Below are 25,233 nucleotides of genomic sequence, written 5' to 3'. Positions count from 1 at the left end.
GTTTGGACTTTAATGAATACATATCAAAAAGAAAATCGTTTATACGACCACCTGGCACTGATGAAATATAATAACGTTTGTGACAATGTTTGAAACATGGATACATCATCAAGCCTCAGTCGAATCGGCAGCTGAATCGTTGTTGCCAGTCGGAAAGCCAGATGACTTTACTATATCCCAAGAAAACAGTCTGTCAATATTTTGGGAACCACGTTGAATTATCTTCATCAGCTAAAACGAACCACCTTGTTTAGTAAATTTAGTCCAGCTACACTTGAGTTCGCAAGCGCAACCAGCTTTTCTGCTTTCACAATTTGACATCGCGATCACAGTTAGGCCAAAGACTTTTCAGTCTTCTTAGTAGTACCAGGTAAAAAACGAATCTTTGAATTTTCTTTAGATTAACAAAAGGGATGAAAAAGCTACACGGCGATAAATACATCAGTTATTCTATCAGCGTTCTGTGTAGAAAGGATGAAAAATTATGGGTCTTTTGAAGAAGATCTACTTACTTCGAAATAATTATACAATAATATATTATATTATTATTTTGTATTATATTAATTATATCTGCTTCTTTCTGTATGCTTTTGCACGATATAAGCAATTTAAGTGGGTTTCTATATTGCTTCTCGTATACTAAGTTTACCACGAAGTTTGTAACACCCAGAAGGAAATGTCGGAGACTCTATAAAATATATACATACATACATATATGAATGATCAGCATGACTCGCTGAGTCGATTTAGTCCTGTCCGTATGACCGTCCGTGTGTATATATGCACCCTCAGTTTTTAAGCTATCGATTTGAAATTTTTTACACGTCCTTTCCTCCCCAAGAAGTAGCTCATTTGTTGGAACCGTCGATATCGGAATACTAAAGCATATAGCTGACATACAAACTGAACGATCGGCATTAAGTTTTTGTATGGTGTTACCGTTCATGAAGTAGGGCTATCTCTGAAATGTTTAAATTTTGTATCCTTGGTTGTTGTCTAGCAGGATATCACTCTGTTAGCCAGATTGTCATACGCCTCCAGGAACATTTGACATAAATATAAAATAAACAATTAAAGATTTAATCAGTTTCAAATTTTCAAAATTGTTGTTGTGGTTTAATTTGAGGAAAACAGCGTTGAACAACTTAACTTGTGATTATTTGTGAACACTTGTGGGCAGAAACAAACAACAACATATGCTTCACCTACGTTTATAAATGTATGCTAACCAAACAGAAAATAAATATTAACAAGTAAGGAAGGGCTATGTTCGGATGTAACCGAACATTTTATACTCCCGCAAAGTCAAATGGTATACTCGTTTGAGATTTCTTTGTGGATTGGCTGATATTTTCGGTAGAAGGTCAACTATAGGCACTGGGGTCCACATATTTAGTACTTAGGGGCATGAACAGTTTTGGTTCGATTTAGACAATTTTTGGTCACAAGGTGGCATACTTTAAACGTATTATTCACGCAAAGTTTTACCCCGATATAATCATTGTTGCTTGATATGCATAGTGGAAAGTGAAAGAATCAGATGGAATTGAAAATGGTGTTATATAGGAAATAGGCGTGGTTGTAGTCCGATTTTGCCCATTTTCACACCATAACATAGAAATATTAAAGAAACGTTATGCACCGAATTTGGTTGAAATCGGTGAAGCAGATCCCAAGATATGAGTTTTCCCCAAAAAATGGGCGGTGCCACGCCCACTGACTAATTTTGAATGCGGTTCCTAGAAAGTCATTTCATACCATCCCAGAGATAAAACTTAATGTCTCTGGCGTGTTTAGTGCTTGATTTATCGCGCGTTTAGTAGTTTTTAACAGTACCGTTATATGGGGAGTGGGCGGAGTTGCCACATGATTTCAACTGTTTTCACACCGTCAATAGAAGCGCTAAAAACATTTGCTTCCAGTGAATTTTGTTGTTAGAACGTGAACGGTTTAGGAGATATGTACATTAAACCTATTAGAGGCGGGACCACGCCCACTTAAAAAAAAAAATTTTAACTGCAGATGCCCCTTTCTAATGTGATCCTGTGTACTAAATAACAGTCTTGTATCTTATTGCGGAGCTTAGTTATGGCAATTTATTTGTTTTTGATTAATGGCGTTTTGTGGGCGTGGCAGTGGTCCGATTACGCCCATCTGCAATACCAACCGTCTCACGGCACCAAGAAACATGTCTACCAAGTTTCATAAAGATATCTCAATTTTTACTCAAGTTAGAGCTTGCACGGACGGACGGACGGACAGACAGTCACCCGGATTTCAACTCGTTTCTTCATCCTGATCATTTATATATAATATATATAACCCTATATCTAACTCGATTAGTTTTAGGTGATACAAACAACCGTTAGGTAAACAAAACTATTATACTCTGTAGCAACAGGTTGCGAGAGTATAAAAACAATGCAGATAAATTAAAAAGATATGTGTGCATACACACACACACACAGGCATCTCACAAATCCGACAAACTGTGAACACAAACAAAAGGAAAATCAGCGAATTTATATAAACATTTAACAGCTGTACACGGGCTCTGCGCCGTTATCGGCACGGGTAGGGGATGGTTCAGAGCTAACCGCTCAACCAACCAGCCAAGCAGGCAGTCAGGCGGAATTCAACAAAGTGCCGTTTCAGACAGGGATGCAAAAGAGTCTGATGTTTTTCAAATTTTCTTTTGGTGTCGCTCTGGGCATTCACACGGTCAAAAAGAGTCCAGCAACTCGAGTCTAGTTTTTCTGCATTCCTTTTCACAAAATGTTCGTAAATATTTGTGCGGTTCGACTGCGCAACACCGCGCAACACTGCGTGCTGCGTATTTCATTTGTATGTTGAGATGATGGTCACACATTTTGCTTGCAATGAATTACCATGAATATGGTAGAAAAATATGCATAATACAAGTACCTACCCGCTAAATAGTTTCAAAAAAATACTAAAGACGGGAATTCCCTAATCCACAAGAATGTATTGAATATCCGCTACTAATATTTTCAAGGCCAAATTTATAATAGGAATTTCCTAATCTTTAAGTATTAAAAACTCATAATTTCTTTACTCCGTATTAAAAATTCATAATTTCTTTACTCCATAATCTATATCTTAATTTTCTCCTTATTTACAATTTGTCATAATATTTCTATTATTCGATGCATACGTATTTGCATATTACATACACAAATAGATAACAGAACTCAAATTTGCGATCGAATTCATTTGAAACCAAGCGCTCTTGCAACCATTCAAAGAATTTGAAAGTGAAAAGGAATGCTGAAAAGGGTAGCAGCGAGCTGTTACGAACAAGAACACAAAGCGTGCCACCCGAACACGAGTGGCACGGTCCCTTCGTCTTTCCTCGTCATCCCCTCACCCACAATAAACTGGTATGAGACTCTTTTGCGTCCCAATGTGAAACGGCACAAAGGCAGCCAAGTGCGAAAATAAATGAGCAAACAAAGTGTACATGACAAACAAAATGCATGTAAATTTAAATTATTTTCACTTATACAACACTAACGCAACAACAGCAACACCATAACACAACAAACGTAAAAGCAGTGGCAAAATAAATAAATAGCAGCAACAACAACAATAGTTTGTTGAATAAGTATTTAGCAGCGAACGATGGACCAAAAGTATGCCCGAGCATTGTGGACTAAAACGTTGCCACATGTCATTACAGCACGGAAACACATATGTACGTGCAGCATAAGGACAACATTAATGCGTATATGTGAGTAAACACATACTCTGACAATTGTATGAAATTATGTCTATTCTTCACCAGCTGCTGTTGCAGTGTGCCGGGCAGGTGTGGCATTGTTGCCGCAGGGCGCATTTTATTCACACCAAGCAGAGGAAGAGTGGCGGAGGGAGGTAGGACCGAAGTTCCAACTGAGCTTGCTGTTGCGGTGAAGTGTTGTTGTGCGGTGAGTTCAGGTGTCTGGTGCTTAGCGGTAAGGCCGCTCCCCTTGGCTAGCCGCACACACACCATTTATTATGTTAGATGGCAGTTAAAAACAAACAATAATTAATTTTTATTTAAACTCAAGTTTCGTTTAGTTGTGGCAGGCATTACAGCTATTGTAGAAATCACAAATATTTTCCCTAATTTCTAAAGCTTATGCAGACAGGTTACGGGATGTAAAAACGAGTATATATATCAATATATTTTGACTTAGGCGTTGCCACTGGTATTGTATCAAAGCATAAATTACTGAGATGTTTAGTGCAGTTTCAACCAGGCAGGTTTGAGTAAATATCGTTTTTGGGTGCTCCTCGAAATGGAATAAAGTGTTCTAAGGCACTTGAAATGTTCACTGTGGCATTCGGTGACTATACACAATACACTTTGTCTCAAAAAAAGTAAATGATACAAGCGCTTTACAGAAGGCTGAAAAGATATTGATGACGATGAGCATTCTGGAGGTGCGACCACGTCAACAAGCGAAGAAAACAAACATACATAAATATGTATAAAAAGAGCATACATCTGTTATTTTGAGTCTTGTTGGTTCAGCCAATCCGTCCGACTCATGGTTCGATAATGAAAACATCCGCAATCTTTGATTGATATTTTGGGTTAATCATCTCATATTTAGTGTATACCATAGTATGTTTCGTTTAATTTGTTATTTGTCATTGTTAGTCAGTTTTTTAACATATTTCTTGGGAAATCTCGCACCGCATCTTAAAGCTCTTTGAACATCGTTGTATCTTTTTGCAAAATTTAAGGACCGTATTGGTTGGCAAAAATCCTCCGCTGAACCCTCCACGAGGGTGCCGATAGGAAATAGATACCACAGGTTCACGACGTTAGTAGTGAGGTATCTAGGTAAGGTCAGGCTTCCTATCTGGGTGTTCGGTACTCTTCAATAGTGCAGCATCCAGATAGGAGGTCTTACCATGGTAGGAGGTATATAAAGGGCTGGATCAAGGTGTCTTGCGACCCGTGCCGAGGATCAACCTGGCTGGGGGCCCTTAAATAGCCCAGTCTCGCACGGAGCTTACGGATACCTGGCGCCATCCGTAATAAGATAGCCTTACTTGCGTAGCGGGGGCTATGCGCAAGCGGACATACTTTCCCCTACACTCGTGGGTCCAAAATATGAGCCAAAATATTAACAAAAATAACAACAAAAACAAAAAGGAGTCCGGACCTCCTTTAAAAAGACCGGAGGGAGCGAGTTGTTCCCAGAGAAGAGCAGCGCTTGGCACGAGCTCGACAACAGCCAAAGCGAGGACAGGAGCGAAGCTTGGCCCTGGAGCAAAGGCAAATGCTAAGGGGGCAGTAGCCAAGGCTGGCGCCACGAAAACAGCAACGCTGGAGGCAGCCCATACTAACCTATGTAGCCAAGGCTTGGCAGCTAAGCAGGAGAAGGAGGGAGATGCCAAAAACGATGCTGCCAGCAGTGGGTCAGCCAGAGAGTGGCCTTCCTTTAGGATTGATGACCCAGTAAAGGCAAAGTATGCAGTGAGGCGACACTACGGTGGTAAGCTGAGAGACGGGCAAGAAGAAGTACCGGCTGGTATCATGCTACATGCCGTACGACGAGGTAGCAGTACCATCACAGCTGTTCAAAGAGCTGGTACGAGACGCCGAAGCATCCAAGTGTTTGATTATACTTGGGTGCGACTCCAATGCGCACCATACTCTATGGGGAAGCAAGGATATTAATGAAAGGGGTGAGTTGCTCTTTAATTATTTAATAGGAAGTAAGCTTTTGTTATGTAACAAAGGTAGTACGCCAACATTTATAACCAGAAACCGACAGGAAGTATTAGATATAACACTGGTATCGGAAGAACTGGTGGATAAAATAACACATTGGAGGGTATTGGAAGAACACTCCTTCTCAGACCACCGCTACATTGAGTGTATAATTGAAGAAAATGTAGTTAGGAAGGAGAAATTTAGGAATCATAGGAAAACGAACTGGCAGATGCACATGCAGGAGCTAAAAAAGCGTATTCCTATGATTCCACCATTCCAACTGGAAAAGAAAGATGACCTAGACATCCTCGTTAAACGATTCACAGATTCTTGTCGTCAAGTACTAGAGGTAGCTTGTCCATTAACGTACAGTAGGGGAAGAATTACACCTCCTTGGTGGTCCCCAATACTTAGGAACATGCAGAAAAATTGCAGGAAGCAATTCAATTTTGCCAAACTATCCCAAGAAGATATAGAGTGGGATAACTATCATAACCACCTTCGGGCATACAAAAAGGAGGTAAGATAATGACACAGTCGAAACATAGCATCGGATACTTTCAGAAGTCAGATCACAGCTGGACGGAATGCAGTAAAGAGACTCTGGGCCTCTGGGCAATATTGCCTTCCCCTCCAGAGAGGAGTGGGAAATGGATGTAGTGGATAAGGAAGCAGGGATAAGCTTCTATAGGGATGGTTCCAAGCTGGATAACCGAGTAGGCGGCGGTGTCTTCTCGGCTAAACTAGATACCAAAATCGCCTTCCGGTTACCAGACCACTGCAGTGTCTTCCAAGCAGAAGTCACTGCAATTAAAGAAAGCCTTCTTGTACTAACAAAAAGCGTAATCACAACAAGAAGTGTATTTATATATACAGACAGACAGGCGGCTTTGAAATCTCTGATGTCTCATAGGATTTCGTCGAAGACAGTGAAGGATTGCCATGATCTTCTAGCGGATCTGTCATCCTATTTCACGGTAAATCTGCAATGGGTTCCAGGACACAGTGACATCCCTGGGAACTGCGTAGCAGATGAACTAGCCAGAACAGGCACCTCCCTACAACGAGATCCTGGTAAGGTGTACATAAATATGCCTCTGGCTACGTGTAGATACCTAATCGACAAACATGTCATTAATATAGCCGAGTGTCAGTGGAATCAATCCCTGACCTGCTCAAGCAGCAGGCAAACGTGGCAAGAATGGAATATGAGCCGCACATGCCGACTGTTAAAATTCAAGAGGAATGATATAAGAACTCTCGTAGGAGTACTAACAGGCCACTGTCTAATAGGCAGACATGCAAGTAGACTTGGCGCGCCATATAACGACTATTGTAGAAGCTGTCAGGAAGTAGAAGAGGAGGAGACCATTAAACGTCTTCTATGCGATTGCGCAGCACTATATAGGAAAAGAATCGCAACCATCGGTCGTGGGTTTCTTGACGACGTCTCGGAGGTTGCACAGATAAAACTTGTCTCACTGATGAATTTCATCAGAAGTACGGGGTGGTTCAGAGAGGAGCCAATAGAGTGAGGGGATCACAGTCCCAGTGGTATCACAATGGGCCTCCTAAAGGCCTAAGTGTGTCGAATGACAACCACTTTACCTACCTACCTACCTACCTAAGGACCGTATTGCTGCTTACTTACTCTCCTTTCTTCATTTACAAAATTTAGAACATTCCCTCTGAGTTCTTCAGGCTTTATAAAATACGTTTAACCAGCTTGAGACATAGCTTCCAAACATCCACTCATTGTTAATTTAGTTCTCAGTGCTTCGGTTTGAAAATATTCATATCGTTTGGTGGAAACTTTTCAAGCTTGTACTGTATAAGTACTATACTGTACTGTACAATAATTGTGAAAGAAACCCGCGAATGTTCAAAAAACTGTGCCCTGTTTAGAACTATTTATTATTCCAGGGGTATATTCAAATATAATTTACACTCTTTTGTAGCTTTGGTATATTTGACCATTGCGTTTTTTCATTAGACCTCATTGATCTCAGCCTTTAACAGAACATTCTTTATTAAAGGGGGCTTAGTCCTAGAAACGTTGCCAGTCTTTGTCTTCAATTAATAAAATCAACAATTTAAATTATCTTCTGCTGACTTTTGTGAGTAAGTTTAATTCTCTCGATATATGTATGTATGTATCCATTGGAAAAATATTCTCTTCAATCGACAAGTATGTATGAGATCTTAATCGCATTAAAGTTAAAAAGGGCGACGGAATGTATAAATGTAATTATCTCTCAATATTTGCACAACTACGCGCCTTTACGTGTGTGAGTGTGTGTTGCAGTGTGTTCGAAATTAATTATTTGTTGGTAAATGTTAAGCTTGCAAATAACCAATTTAATTGAAGCACACAACTACCCACAACAAAAGTCAATTACATACTCAATTCACGAGCACATCCTTTTGTAATACACATATATTACATAGTATGTTTACATGTGTATTCGTGAGCTGAATCGAAAAGTTGCCAATTGATACAACATATTTATTTATTCTGATGGCTTAAAGTTCTTCATCTGTGAATGAATAGGCTGCATGGGCTTAAGAGCTCCATCAACCAGGATGATGGGCCCCATCAACGCTGCGGTGTTCTCTTTAGTCTCTTACAGCATTCATTTGACGGGATAATGCATTCTGTTTCGTAGCCATTGAGCCGGCTGACTTCCTTAATGTGACATCGTGCCGGCAACACAACTTTGTAATGCGACAACAATAAACAAAGGACGGACGCTGTATGCTCTCACATGAAATTCATGTGTTTAATTTATTTATCATTATGAGAATTTTAATTACACTTTGATCAATCGCTTAAACAACAACGTGTGTGTGTCTGTTAATGCCTCCGTTAGGCTGTCGGAAAATAATTGCGTGTAAATAACACAGGAGGAATTCAGTAAGGGAAGCGCTGTTGTTGAAAGAATGTTATAACATAATATAATAAGCATATTAATTATTTCATTAGTATTGTTGATTTATTTTAATACTATCAGTTGCGTTGAATAAAATTAAGTTGGCGCATTGATAACCGTTATTTCGTCGTAACTTCGCAAATTCAACCCAGCAGACCATATTGTTCAACATACCGTTATCTAATGCTAGGATAGAAGGTAAAAGCATGTAACCATTAAATTTATCAGAGATATCAAGAAACTGTTTTAAACTAAGGTTTATCGCAAAAGTTATTTTGTATCCAGTATTTTTATGGTATACTCGTACTCTCGCAACTTGTTGCACAGTAGTTGAAATAAGTCGTTTTGGTATCTCGTCATACTGTGTGAAAATGCGTGCAATCGGGTAATAAGCACGCCCACTCCCCATATAATGGTTATGTTAGAAACCACTAAAAGTGCGATAACTCACTGAATAAATACGCCACAAGCATTAAATTTCGCAATAGTAGAGAAGGGCTTTATAGGAGAAGGTAAAAAAATTGGACAATGGGGGTTGCACTGCCCACTTTTGGGTTAAATCATTTATCTCGGAAACTACTTGACCGATATCAACTTTTGGTGTGTGAGGTTACAAAGCCATTCCAACAACGCCTAATTCCCATATAACAAACTTTTAAATTCTGTTTCATTCTTTTACTTTACAGTATACAAATCAATCATCAATGAAGTTATCAGAATAAAACTTTGTACAAAGAGTGTCCTCAAGGTATTTTATCTTACGTCGTAATCTTAAAATGGTCGAAATCGAATTATAACTAATGCCAAAAATGGATAAAATCGAGTATATACTTCTTTTAGCAACCATGTATTTTATATACATATATATATTATACATTATATATTATAAATGTTCCAACTTTCTGTTGACTTTATACCTCATCTATCGAATAAAATCTAAGGAATCTCAATGAAATGTCTTTCTAATAACAGTGTATCCTCTGTATTAATTGGATGAAATCATGGCGATACTTTCCCTAGTTTAATATAAAGTTTTGCCTGAACCCTGAAGGAGTTTCCCATACTTTGATCCCTGTAAGTTGCAAGAGTATGAAAGATCGGCCTTAAGTACTTCATACGAGTCAGGTGATTCTTGTATTTTACAGTATACAAATCAACCGCTAAGGAATATACAGGGATACAACTTCACACATACAGTTTTTAAGGTATGCCATTTCTCGTCTAAACATTTTCGAAAGCGAACCATAACGATTCTACTCGTTTTTGGATATGTTGATATTGCATTACTATACCATAGTATATAGCTGCCATACAAACTGAACGATTGAAATCAAGAAGTACTCGTTTACACTCGAACTTAGTACTTCCTTACTTGTTATAAATTTATTTATTTTCACAGATATATTGACTTAGAATCCGAGTAGAAATATTATATTTTAAAGTCAGTATTATACATAAATAAATCTAAGAAAACTCAGCGGCAATGTAGGACAGGGTTCACTAATTTGCAAATCAATTTGCGAATCAGTTTATTGGAAAGTATATATATATTTCATTTTCGTTTGTCCAAATTTTTTAAAATTTGAAATTGAAATCATGTAAACCAGCTGTGGAATCTTTACCTACAAATATAACGTTGTTGATATTATACTTTAGACAGTTACTGCACTTTTAGTAGTTTCGAATATAACCGTAATCTCTAATAGTGTTGGTACCCAATTAAAAATAAATCATAAAATGCAATGTTTCAGTTAAGTTCGGTTGAAATAGCTCTTATAGTTAGCCACGACGAAAATATACCTGGGAGCTCCACATTGGTCAAGACTATGACAATTATTGAAAATAATGAGAGGGGCCTGGAAATCGATTTCCTTTTTAAATGCACCGAAATTCATTAAGTAAATTATTTTAACGTATACTGGATTTGAAAGAATATTTTCCTGTGAAAAAGATTTTCATTTCATTTTAATGCTTATGTATTGTAAATACTTTTATAAGTATATAGATATTTTTAAATTACGAAATAAGCCCGCTAACAAGCCAACAGCTTAACAACACACGGCTATCACGTTTCCATTTTACCCTTCCTCTCTTTTGTAGTGTGTCATCCACAAGCTAACCTTTATTCCCGACGTGTGCTAACGACATTAATTTAATCCACTTTATTTTTTAATTGCTACCTACTTTTTCGTCATGTCTACCATCGGTAACGAGCGTCATCAATTCCACCCAATCATCGGTAGAGTGCCGCTTTTTGCTCTTCGATCCCCTAAATGACCGTCGTTAAGCCCGAATTCGGGCTATCCACATTAAACACAATCAAATACACCTGCATTTACATATGGTGTGTGCAAGTATGACACTTATCTGCTGACATGCGGTAAAAGTGCTCGGAGGTACTTACGTGTGCAGAAGCGTGGCTCGTCGCTGCCGTCGCCGCAGTCATTAATGTTGTTGCAGTATTTGCTGAGCGGCACGCAGCGCATGTTCGCGCAGGCAAACTCGGACAGTGAGCATTGCTGCTGCGCGCCACTGGCCCCCGGCTTGGAGGTGGCGGTGGCCATCACTGCCGCCACCATGGGCGCCAAGGGCAGCGATGTTGCATCTGTTCTGGCAGTGGTTGTGTTGAAGGTGGAAGACGTGGCTGTTGCCGTTGTTGTGGTCGCTGCCGAGGAAATGCAGAGGAAGCACAACATCAATAGTGGCACAAAGGCTCGGGCAGTGGTGGGGTGGTTAGTGTTTTTAAGGATTGCTCTTGTAATTGTTGCGCCTCCGCTAATGGTCTGAACGCTACTCGCTTTCATTGTTGTTGGTGCGACTGATGTTGATGGTAACCGAAAACCAGCGAACAGACTGCTGTACAAAGTCGACAAGCAAGTGGGCTGCGGCCATTTCAAGTGATTGCCATCAGTTGTGGTTGCTTTTCGTGCAGTTTGAGTCGCTGTGTATGTGTGTGCCACCAGCTTCAACACCCGCATCGCCGTCGTCATCAGCGCTGCTGTTTTTGATTTCGGAACTGCGCTTTTAGTTGTAGTTGTTTTAGGTTGAATTGACCCCTCTGTGTATGTGTATGTTGGGTTGCTTTGCTTTGTGGAAGTTGCACGTTTTATAGTGGCAGCGGCGTTCTTGCGCGCATTTGCAGCGAGGACAGCGTGGCTCCACGGAGCGTATGTGGAATCCTTGGAAGCATCCAATTTACATTGCTGCTCTTGTGGCAGTGCATGTTGCTTCTCACATGTGCGCTGATTGCAGTCTCGCTGTTGCACGTTCGTGCTCTGGCAGTTCTTCGAAGGCGGCGAGTTTTCTTTGTTATTGGTTGTATTGCTTTTATTTTTATCACTGCTGACCAAGGGGCAGTGACTGTGACTTTCGGCAATGTTCAGCATCTGTCTGAGCGGTTGAGCGGTTGAGTGGTTGTTTTGGTGTTTTTGTTGTACATATCCGTTTGTTGTTGTTCCTGGGATTTTAAGGGCTTTTTGCTTTTGAATCTCTGCCGCCATTTTATGGACATTATTGCATCTGGAAATGAAAGTAAAAATTAAAACAGTGCATTTCTTGTCACTGCATGTATGTATGTGTGTAAGTTCGTGTGCATGTGTATCGGTATTTCTGCATGAGAGTATGGACGGAAAGCATTTCGCGTCATATATTAATTATATCACATGTATTACCAGTATCAGTTTGAATATTTACATTCACTATTACAGCCTCCTGCACATAAATGGACACACTTAAAATACTTATGGAAATTATACACCCAAAATTCACTCACGCTATTTACAGTTAATATTTTATAAACATATTTGAAATGCAAACAGAGAATGCTAAATGCCATAAGACCTATTTCATTTATATAGTAAAATAGTACAACACTTTTTTAGCTTTAGAAAAGCCATACAAATGAATTTAAAGACAATATTATATAATATTAGGTTGGCCGTTATTTCCCTCCGCTTTTTTGTCTTTTGAATTTCGCGGCTATATACAAAGCGCTACAGAGCTCGTATCTGGCAACACTATACATAATTTGAAAGGTCTTGACATAACCTAGAAAACAACGCTATGCATAATTAGTTTGGATATTGCGTTCAACAGTTATAGACGTGTAAACATGGAGTTCACTAACGCCGAAATTCGCGCTATTTTAAAGTTTTCCTTCGTTAAAGGCAAATCCGCTAGAGAATCACTTTCGAACCGCGGAGGAATGGTTTCGACGATTCAGAGCCGGTGAAAACGACACCATGGATAAGCCAGCCGGCGGAAGACCTGTGACGACAAATACCGATCAAATCATGGAATACATCGAGTTAGACCGGCATATGGCATCTCGTGACATCGCCCAGGAGATGGGAGTTAGTCACCAAACCATTTTGAAACATCTGCAGAAGGCTGGATACAAAAAAAAGTTTGATGTTTGGGTGCCGCATAATTTGACGCAAAAAAACCTTCTGGACCGAATCAACGCCTGCGATATGCTGCTGAAACGGAACGAACTCGTCCCATTCTTGAAGCGGATGGTGACTGGCGACGAAAAATGGATCACATACGACAATATCAAGCGAAAACGGTCGTGGTCGAAGGCCGGTGAATCGTTCCAAACAGTGGCCAAGCCGGGATTGACGGCCAGGAAGGTTTTGCTGTGTGTTTGGTGGGATTGGAAGGGAATCATTCACTATGAGCTGCTCCCATATGGCCAGACGCTTAATTCTACCATCTACTGCGAACAACTGGACCGCTTGAAGCAGGCGATCGACCAGAAGCGTCCAGAATTGGCCAACAGGAAGGGTGTAGTGTTCCACCAGGACAACGCCAGACCACACACTTCGTTGATGACTCGTCAGAAGCTACGGGAGCTCGGATGGGAGGTTTTATCGCATCCACCATATAGCCCGGACGTAGCGCCAAGTGATTACCACCTGTTCCTGTCCATGGCGAATGCCCTTGGTGGTGTGAAGTTGAACTCAAAAGAGGCCTGTGAAAAGTGACTGTCCGAATTCTTCGCAAATAAGGAGGGGGGCTTCTACGAGGAAGGTATTATGAAGTTGCCGTCTAGATGGAAACAGATCATCGAACAAAACGGCGCATATTTTAACTAAATCCGATCACTGTAACACTTTTTATAAAGCATTGAATGAAGAGCAAAAAAGCGGAAGGGAAATAACGGCCAACCTTTACATTACATTAGCTTCTGTAATCCAGAAGGGGTAATGTCTCCAACGCGTCGAGTTGAATTCAGAAAAACCTTAGATACCCGTTTTAAAACATTTTAAAAAGTGGGTGTGGCCTACAAAAGCTTAATCAAATCAAGCCAAACTTAGTGAGAGCAAGTCTTTTATCCTCCTCATCGGACACTATCAAAATGGGTGGAATTAATTAAATCACCAAGCACCAGGATGATACTTAAGTCTTTCACATACCTAAAAGAAAAATTTCTAACATTCACTTGCTTTTTTCCGTATATATCTTTTAAAGTTTGAGACATCTTAGCATAACTTTCTGAACGTATAATATCGTATATACTATAGTTTAATACCAAAGATTCATACATCGATCCAAACCCTCTCCTAGGGATGATAAACTTGATATAGTGATTTCCGTTTATCCAATTCATGCTAACAGTTCATGTTGGTAAAAATATGATATTTGAATGAATCGATCCTTTGGTTACTTTTTCCTCATATAGGACAAAAAACAATTAAGCTCTTTGGTGGAGTTGATGTCAAATATATCTCATTTGAGTTCGATTTTAATAAAAATATTTAAATCGTCGTTTTGGTCAGAAATGCATTCGCAGTCTTGATAATCCGACAGTTCACATAATTCGGCAAGAAAATTGATAAAAACAAGTAAGAAAGAGATAAGTTCGGGTGAAGGGTTAAGTTCAGTGTATGGGGGGCTTAGACATACCCCATATATTGACTAACATAAGTGGTTTAAAATCAACTAGAAAATTGGAAATCATTATATCGGGTGTATTTGGGCTAAGAGAATGTCTAGACTAATTGCGTTAATTTCAGAATACACACTCTGACTGATATACTTGTATGCGCCATAAAGTCTGCTAGAACAACAAAAATCATTATAATATATGGTACCTGGGGTAATTCTTTGCAAGTTTGAAATCTTTATATTAGGAATATGAAGGCTAGGGGTAGAATTGACCCGATCTTATTTATTTTAGACAAAAGGACACACTGTTTTTAGATGGCGATGCTATTTTAATTTAATTAAGATATTTCTCATATTAGCCAGTGTATACGATATAGAGTCAACCGAAAGATCGAAAATTTTTTAATAAAAACATTTGTTTTGCTTCATTTGGCTTAAGTGGCTGGGGAGATGTATACATTAAAAATATTTGAGGGCGTGGCCACACATACATTTTAAAGTTTTTTTTAAACACAGATGCCACTCCCTAATTCGATTCGTTGTACTGAATAAAAAATATGTATTTTGTTAAAGCGTTTAATTATGGCACTTTATAGGTTTACGATTAATGGTGTTTTGTGGGCGTGGCAATAATCTTTTTCCGCCCATTTACAATATCAACACCTCTAGAGACAGACAGTCACCCGAAATTCAACTCGACTCATCATCCTGATCTTTTATATATATATATAAGTCTATATGTATCTCGACTGATTTTAGGAGATACAAACAACCGTTAGTTGAAAAAACCTATTATGTTCATTTTGCGGAAGTATAGAAATAGTGGTGCGTTATATGACCCAAACTGTACGCATTCAGAAGGGGACTTGAGTAGAGAAATAAGCAGAATGATCAGGAGTAAAATGGCTTAAGTGTAACACTATTTTAAAAAGGCTTTTGTTAACTGGCAGCGTTGGTTAATTATGGTTAAAAATGATTATATCATCAATAATGTAATTACATAAAACGACTTCTTACTTCGTTCCAACTCGTCGAAATAATATTTTTCATATTGCTGCAAGTAATAAAAAAGGAGCTGTATATGACCAGTAAAGACATATACTTATATGGTTCGAAATAAGACTTTTCAAACAAAATAAGGACGAAGATTAGTGTACAGGTATAGTTCATATAGTATAGAATGTTCGTCAAATTGCCAATGCCTCAACCGAAGCGAAAATCGAATGGCCTCAAAATGAAATTTCAGGGTATTTCATGTATCTTTTATTCAAATTATACTTGGAGGACCACTCCTTGAACCTTCGATATAGAGAAATTAATGAAACTAATCAAATTCTCACTCCACGGATGTCATCAATGTACCATTAGTTACTACGGGGAAGTTTGAGGAGCAGCAATGCAGCTAAAGAACAATAAATTAACGGATTTCGATAGATTATGGACAAACATATTCGATTTCCAATTGCTATTTAACTGTTACCCCCAATTCAATCGATATTTTGGATAGCTTTCAAAATTAGAGTTTTCACCGCTTTCAGCCTTTTTATGAATGACTTAAATATTTAAACGGCTCGTTTTAGTTATCCAATCATAACATGATAATAAATTTGCACCTCTTGAATTCCATGAAAACATTTAATATGAATTTTCACAACAATCGAAATCGAGTACAAGGTCGGAACAAAAATTTTAATAAGGAATTACTTGAAATTGTACTGAAAAATTAGTATTTTAATTCAACATATTCAAATTGACTCTGCTCTGACTCTATCGATTTATACATACACACATACATTATGAAATCCTTTAACTGAACAACGCACACACTCAGGCGATCAAATATCTGAGGATAGGGCAGGGATATAGCTAAAATATAGAGCCGCGGAAAATATTTATACTCTGAACAAGGCATATTAAGCTTGCCATAAAGTTTGTAATACGCAAAAGGAATCGTGGAGACCCTATATTATTTAGTGAATTTAGCCACATTCGTCTGCCTGTCAGTCTATCTAAATATACGCGAACTAGTCCCTCAGTTTTTGAAATATTGATCTGAAAATATTCACACGTCCTTTTCTTTCCAAGAAGCTGCTGCTGGAACCGCCGATTTCAAACCACTTTAACTTATAGTTTCTTCTTCATCCTAACTGAATGAAAACAGTCTCTCGAAAAGGTAGTAGCTTTGAAGTACCCAGATTCTAGAAAAGGCAAAAAACCATGTTCTCGTTTAAAAACTTTCGCAAAGTTTTATCCCGATATAATCATTGTTGCTTGATTTGCATACTGGAAAATGAAAAGATCAGATGAAATTTAAAATTGTGTTATATTGGATATGGGCGTGGTTGTAATCGTATTTCGCCTATTTTCGCACTATAATATAGTAATATGAGAAGAATGTTATTTACCGAATTTGGTTAAAATCGGTTAAGCATATCCCAAGATATGGGTTTCACCAAAAAGTGGGCGATGCCACGCCCCTTGCCTAATTTTGAAGTCGATTCTTTTAACGTCATCTCATATCATCCCAGGGATAAAATTTAATGTCTTTGGCGTGTTTAGTGCTTGATTTATCGCGCTTTTATTAGTTTTTAACAGTATCGTTATATGGGTTGTCACCCAATTTCACACTGTCGATAGAGGTGCTAAAAGAATTTGTTCTCAGTGAATTTTGTTATTACAGTTTAAGTGGTTTAGGAGATATGCACATTAAACCTATTAGGGGCCGGGACCACATAGATGCCACTTCCTAATGTGATACTGTATACAATATAACAGTCTTTAATCTTATTGTGGAGCTTAGTTATGACAATTTAACACAACACAATTAAAAAACAAGTTTTTTAGGCGATTAAAAATAATTTTCTTTCTAAGTTTTTTTTCATTGCGTTAGTGTAGCTTTCACATTTCAAGTTTTTCATTTCGACTCTTGTACTTTTATGTGTATGTATATGGTATATGTGTGTACACCTCAGATTTGCGTCGGAAGTTTTCGAATACAAACTTTAGCAATGTGCGAAGAATCGCATGAATACTTTATTTTTTCAACAACAATTTTGATTCATCTCATCACGAAATAATAAAAATGATATTTTCTCTCAACTTGAGCACTTTTTGCGAAATTCGCCTCACATAGGTAGGACGTGTTTGTAGTAATGTAACGGCTTGAAGTTGACTTCTTCACGCAACTATTCTTTTGTAATTTGTTATAGTTCCAAGCATCTGGATTGAAGTGCACTGACGTTGCCTAACACGCGGAAAATACTGCAAAACTTTTTGAGCGAGCGGCGCCACGTGCGCTTCATTGCAGGCCTGTCGTTTGACAGATTGATTGACTCTGCCGCTTGGCAACGACGAAGTGGTATGTAGCACTAGCTTTTGTAGCTTTTGTTACAAGCATCTAATTTAAATTGGCATCACTAGTAACGACGAACGACTTCAGATAAAGGGTGATATATTAGATAAATGGGATTTGAAAATTTCGAGCTCACAACTTTCTTTATTCTACTCGAGACAAGATAGTATAAAAAGTAGCTGTGTCTACCTGAACTCCCTTGTTATTTACAGTTTTTTTGTTTCATGTAGAATAACGCACCTTTTTCCAATGGCTGAAAACATTGAGAGGTCGTTCAAAATATGTATGTCTTGCTAAAAATGATTTAATTCCTGGCTAACGTACCTCAATGATACTTAACCATGGAACTGGATTTTTATACAATAAAATTTGGCTAGTTCGTTCTCCTAACAATTTCAGCCAATTATTAGCAGTGAACTTAAGTACCAGTTACAGATTGCTGTTTCTAATTAACAAGACTTAAGGGGTTAGGGGTAGTCAGATGCACGAAAAAATGAGAATTTTCAGTAATTTTTTTTTGATATTAAGTCATGTTTACATCATTTTACAAAAGTAGTAATATGGCAGTATTATACAATGTTTTGACTTGAAGTCAGGAAGGAATTTTTATTTCCAAAGTTATAGTTGTCTGTGTTGACCCAGTTCCAAAAAAAGGTACCCTTGCGGTGACCATCATAAGTCTTTGGAAGTTCATCTAAAATCAGTCGGATAGAAAAATTAGCTTTATAAATGGATAATCCTGGGCCTGATCGAAGCTCTTTTTTTAAATTAACAAAAGCCTCAGGAAATTTTTTTTCTAGATTTTTGGAAAAAAATCAACAGTTATTTGATCTCAAAAAACAAAAAAATCCTTCGATCAGGCCCGAGTTTATTATGTTTCCTAAAAGTGTACGTTACAGTTGTCACCCGTTTAAAAAACATAGTTTTGAGAAAAACGCATTTAAAGTTTCACACTAGACCTCCCGAGCGCTCTATGTTATTTGTCATATAACTCAAAAAGTAATTACCGGATCAACTTGAAATTTTCAGAAAATATTTTCAATGCAAAAAATTTATTATTTGAAAATTCTGACTACCCTAAGATGTCTGGATGTAAATTTGGTTGACAAGCTCATTTTTTATTCGAAAAGCCATCAAAAGCAACGGATAGGATAGTTACAGTAAAGTACTTCTAAATACAATCAGATGAAGTTCAGTAAGGCGTACATAAGAAGAGAGCGGAAATTTCCCTTATAAATCAAAACCGTCTTGGTAAGCTTATACGAGATTTCCAAACTAAATAAAAATTAACGTGAACATGAACATTTCATCAATATATCTCTACTTTTACTGAAGCCATCGATTGTACGGATAAGCGGACAGACAGTCACCCGGATTTCAACTCGTCTCGTGATCCTGATCATATATATACATAACTCTATATCTATCGTCATATATGTCATATGTTTGGTACCTTATATCGTCCGAGTGAAGCGCTCTACTATGAAATATAGTAAACATTTAATTTAGAATAGTATAACTTATCGATACTATCCTAAACCCCTTGTTGTGCCTAGCACTTCCTCTTCGAAATACTTGAAGAGTTTGTTAAACTACTACGTTTGGTAACGAGATTTGTAAATATTCTAGAGTTCAATTCGTTATGCAGATACCTATTTACGGTGGTTTAACTGCTATTTTCAATGCTATCAAGTTTAATTTGCAAATTTTACCAATTAATCATTTTAAATATAACATAATATATGGTGACAACTGTCAAAAATATCAACGCCGAAAAAAGTACGGTCTAATTGAAAACCACACGTATAAAAAACACCCGTTAGTTGTTTATAACTATTGTAAGGCATGGACGCTGCTCAAATCTTTTGTTTTTAGCAGAAAGAGGAATTTCTCCACTAACGATGGAAGCGCATATCAATTGCGTTTGAGTCAGAAGACATGGTAGCGCAAGTTAGCACCGCAAATGGTGTCGGTCTGTTTAGAGAACTAGTAAGTTCGTTCGATCAAGTTTTATGCTGTATTATATAGTAGATATGTGAGGATTGGTCTAACGACGGTGAAATATGTATTCGATTTCTGAGGGAAATATTCAATAGCTGCAAGTCGTAGTAGCTACCAGCAAACACTCCAGTTCAAGTGAAGAAGAACTTGGTCAATCTAATTAAAGCACTATGGCTATAACTTTATAATTATCAATATTACTATTGAACGAAATCCTAATCACTTTTACACACGCAGATTAATTCACCCAGTTAGCGCTTAAAAGAAGTTTCGAAGAGCAGATTCCTACATACAAGTAGAAAAACCCAAAGAAACTCATCAGAAGTCTTGAAAGTTTGGAAGATATGTATGTTTCTCTAATCTTTCTCCCTTTCGATTCGAGTATAGTATCTATTATACAGAAATATAAAACACTACAACTCTCCGAGCCATACTCTCTTTCCGTTTTGTTTGAATATTCGTGTTTTCTTTACATTCTTTATTTATTGCCACACCACGCTCTGGTCTCCGGCGTGTAATATGCGCACATGAATGAATGTTGAAAATTGATTAAAGTGCATTTTGATCACAACTACAAAGGGGGGGTCATAGCGGAAGAGCATCAATGCTGATACAGAAACAAAAATAAGAAGCGATGAAATCAAAATAATGGAGCATTTCAACAGTAACGGCAGAAACAACTGTTTGAATTGGCGGTTGCCCGACATCGACCACATTCGCCGACATAGATCCCCTTCAGCCCGCCGTTCCGTGGCTGCCACTGCCACAGTCGATGTGGTGTCAATGTGATAAAGCGTTTTTTCTCATAAATACTCTTCGCGCAAAAACTATGAAATATAGTAAACAACAAGAACAGCAACCACACACACCCTCATAAAAGTAACAAAAACTACGCACTGCAGCAAAAATGTCGTCGCTGTTGTCAGCGCTATTGACGACAATGATAACAGCAATAAGGCGAAAATGCAACAACAACATCCATTATGAGGGTGTGTGCACAATCGGAAAAACGACAAACAAACTGACCGAACGCAAACAACCACTGTGGCAGCGCATTGGCGATGATTTATTGCGACCAGTTGACTCGACAACGAGCAGCGCTCAGCCAAACGAGACCAACAAAGATTACAACAATAACAACAATAAATACAAATAAATGAATGAATAAAGAATAATGCAACGCGAAATACAGCAACAATTAAACCAATTTATAAACAAGTAAGTAAAACCTTAGTTCGGGTGTAACCGAACATTTTATACTTTGCAAAATTTCATATTAAAAGATGTCGCGAAAGAATTCAGCATCCATAATTCGACGAAATCGTGAATGAATTACGATCAAATTTGGTATCTTATTCAGTTATATTGTAGGTCATAGACGCAGTTAGTTTTATAACTATATTTTATTTTCCGTCAGCGAAAATCATATTAAAATCATCCTTAAATTAAATTTAATATATTGAGTTGATATGCAAAACGTCAACCTGAAGATCGCAATTGATGATATTAAGTCTAGACCAACTCCAATCCTGTTCAGCGGTTTGCTAGAATAATGCATTATATGTAAATATTGACCGATATAAACGGTATAAGGCCAACCAGAAGTTAGAAAATCTTTTATTAGGTATATGGGAGATTGAAACGATTTTATCTATTTTTGGCATTAATACATATTATTAATAAAAACAAATGCCCTCTGAGCTTCATAACGTCAACAATATATGTACAATATAAGGAGTAAAGTCAACCGGATGGTTGAAAATTTTGATATTAGTTAATACTTGTAGTATTAGGCTAGTGCAAGTTTTAACCATCGCTTTTTTTTTAAGTCGCTTACTACATTTAATTAAGATAACTCAGACATTGGCCGATATATGGGGTATAAAGTCAGCCGGAAGTTCGGAAATCTTTATATTAGGTATATGGGGGCTAAGGGAAATACTCACTCGATCAAACCAATTTTCGACACACAGACTAACTATTATGAAGACAGGATTCTTTCCTTATTTCAATTATATATCTCACACACAGACCGATATTTTCAGTAGAAAGTCAGGCATAGGCTTTGGAGTCAACATTTTCGGTATCTGGGGGCTTGAATAGCTACGGTCTGATTTGGACTATTTTCAAACCCGAGATGGCATATCATAAAGGACATATTCGTGCAAATTTTTATCCCAATATATTAATTGGTGCTTGATTTGTATACTGGAAAGTGAAAATATCAGATGTTTTAAGATGTGTTATATGGGAGGCAGGCGTGGTTGTAGTCGGATTTCGCCCATTTTCGCACTGCAACAAGAAAATGTCCTAGTCCTAGGTACCAAATTAGATTGAAATTGATCAAGTTGCTCCGGAGATATGTAATTTCAAGCACGCCAACCGTCGAAATTTTATACCGGCTCCTATAACGCCCTCTTATACTATTTGGGGTGTAAAGTTTTATGTGTCTGGCGCATTTAGTTATAGTTTTATAACACTTTTAGTAGTTTTTAATAAAACCATTATGTGGGGGTGGGCGTGGTTATCATGTCTTCTATTTTCACGTTGGCACAAGATGATTTCTCCTGTGTAAATTTGAGTGATATAGCTTGAATCGTTTAAAATTCAAGTTTAATTTTTACTTAAGTTACAGTTTGCACAGACAGACGGACGGATGGACGGACAGACATCAGGATTTCAACTTGTTTCGTCATCCTGATTATTTATGTATGTATTGTATATATAGCTGGTGATCGAAGTAGGGGTATTGTTTTGAATAGTTTGTTTTTTGAAGATCACGCGTGGGTCGTGTCACGCTGTCATGACTTACGCCTGAACAACTTCAATTTTATAACGAAAGTTTACGTTCTGTAAAGAATGTGTTTCGCGCACTTCGCTCAACTTATGGTCAACATAATCGGCCTACTGAGCGTACTATTCGCAATACCATCACCCATTCGAGCCAAATTTTATTCAGCGATGGGACCCATTTCTGGCTCAATGGCTATGTAAACAAGCTAGCTTACCGCATTTGGGACGAAGAGCAACCTGAAGAGACTCGAGAGCTGTCATTTTATTCAGAAAATAACAACGGTTTGGTATGGTTTGTGGGCCGGTGGAATGATCGGTCCATATTTCGTCAATGGCGACCGTAATCTCGCCATGATAACCGACTGTTTGATGCCTGAAATTGAAACTCGTGTTAGACTTTTTTCTGTTGGGATATGTAAAGTACAAAGTCTATGCGGACAATCCCGCTTCGATTCAGGTCTTGGAGCAAAACATCACATGTGTCATTCGCAAGTTACTAGTAATGCTCGAACGAGTCATCGAAAATTGGACTCATAGGATGGACCATCTGAGAAGGAGCCGCTGAATTTGAATTTTCTGTGCTTTTTCTTTAAAAAAGTAGGAAACCTAGAAATAGATCACCCATATAACTCCATATCTATGTCGATTAGTTTTAGGTGATACAAACAACCGTTAGGTGAACAAAACTATTATACTCTGTAGCAACATGTTGCAAGAGTATAAAAATGTTGCAAAAGAATTACAATCAAATTTGGTATCTCCTTGCGCTGCTAAAGAGAATATTTTAGTTAACCGATTTTGACAAATTAGTAGCTTCTTGGTGAGAAAATTTTCATATGAACATGGCTATATCTACCCAGCACGTTACGCTGATTATTTATGTTTCTTCCTGTTCAGGGTATAACAACACATCCACCCACCTACACATGCATGTGAAGAGCATGAATGCGCTTGTACGAGTATATATGCACAAACCACGGGGTTTGCGAAATTTAAACTAGTTCAAAATGTGTTAAATTAATTCTTTATAGCTTTTGTCGCTTTGAACAGTTGTTGTGTTATTGTGTTTTTGTGTTTATTGCTTCATCCTTTTAATTGTTTCATTTCCATTTAAATTTAAAGTCTCGCATATATACCTATGTATGTATATGTAGGTGCATGTGAGAGTGTATGTCATGTGTGAAAATTATCTGAATACCACGCCCGTGCTTGGGCGTGCGCAATTAAAATTCATAAATTTTACATTTCATTTGATTTCAAACTGTTTTCTCTGCTTTTGTTTTGTCATTGCTTTTTATTTGTTTCTCATTCTATGGGATACCGTGTGTTGTTGCGCTCCGTGTTTGGTTATGTTCTATTTGCCGTAGCTTTTGGCGCGTTGTTTGCTCGCTTATTTCGGGTCCATCACACATCGCTCGTGTTATTATAAAGTCATCATCATTACGACAGCGTTGACGCGCTCGTTAAATGTCTAGACATACATTTAAATGGAAATTGTCGCAAATTTTGACGCATTTGAAAAACGCTTGTCGTGATTTTATTCGCCCTCCAAAACTGTGTATTCATATAAATATAAAAATAAACATGCACAAAACGCGCTCACAATTACATATGTAAAATAAGGGCAAGGGGATCTGATTTTTGAACGAGTTTGTGTGTTGATAAATGCTAAGCAAACGAAGTAAGGAGGGACTAAGTTCGGGTGTAATTGAACATTTTATACTCTTGCATAACACATAACTCTCTTGGTGTTAGGAAAACTATATATTATAAAAGTTGCGAAGATTACAATCAAATTTGTATATTACAAGTATTAAGTTATATTTTAGGTTATATAATCACTTAGTTGTATTACTATATTTTACTTCGCGTCAGCTAAAATTGTATTAAAAGGTTTGTTGGAATATCGAAAATCACTACAGGCAGTATTTGGGAGTTGAGGTATTCGTGGACAAAATTCGCATATTTTCGGCATTAAACTATAGGCATATATGGGTGTTCAAAGGAAGTGGTGAATTTTGAGTTTTTTTGAAAAGTACTTTTTTATTCATCAATATCTATTTTGTCCCCTCGGACATATACTTGTGCCAACGCTTTTTCCAATCCTCGAAGCACTGCGGCAATCAATTTGCGGCAAAACCCTTTCCTTTCATAATGAGACATTGCCTTTGCTCAAAATTGAGCAATTTCGGAACAAACTTCGCTGCCACACGATTCATTCCCAAAACATTCGAGAAAATGTAATGGCATTAGCCGATTGATATGCCAACATCCTCTCCACTTCCCTGATAGTGACTCGAAGATTTTCAAAAACAACTTTTTTAATTGTTTCGATGTTTTCTTCGTTTGTTGACGCGGTCGCACCTCCAGAATGCTCATCGTTATCAACATCTTTTTAGCCTTCAGTAAAGCGCTTGTATCATTTACTTTTTTTGAGACAAAGTGGACGCATCGATTGCCACAGTAAACTTTTCAAGTGCCTTAGAGCACTTTATTTCATTTTTAACGCAAAATTTAATACATATTCTTTGATCCAT

The 25,233-nt window shown here is 37.8% G+C and overlaps 1 protein-coding gene across 6 annotated transcripts in view; it reads right to left on the bottom strand.

Annotated features, from left to right (window-relative positions):
- LOC106621288 (uncharacterized) overlaps positions 1-25,233 on the bottom strand; it is a 186,277-nt gene that overhangs the window by 59,687 nt on the left and 101,357 nt on the right. For 5 of the 6 annotated variants that reach the window (XM_036363394.2, XM_036363411.2, XM_036363424.2 and 2 more), the window contains one exon: positions 11,066-12,180. In XM_036363394.2, coding sequence (XP_036219287.2) covers positions 11,066-12,161 — 1,096 coding nt within the window. In that variant the 5' untranslated portion in view covers positions 12,162-12,180. Of the gene's footprint in view, positions 1-11,065; positions 12,181-16,955; positions 17,885-25,233 lie in introns of those variants that run through there. The other variant, XM_036363400.2, reaches the window with a different exon arrangement.

The sequence above is a fragment of the Bactrocera oleae genome, chromosome 6, assembly GCF_042242935.1.
Source record: "Bactrocera oleae isolate idBacOlea1 chromosome 6, idBacOlea1, whole genome shotgun sequence".
Lineage (NCBI taxonomy): Eukaryota > Metazoa > Arthropoda > Insecta > Diptera > Tephritidae > Bactrocera > Bactrocera oleae.
This window is presented reverse-complemented; position numbering and strand designations above follow the sequence as displayed.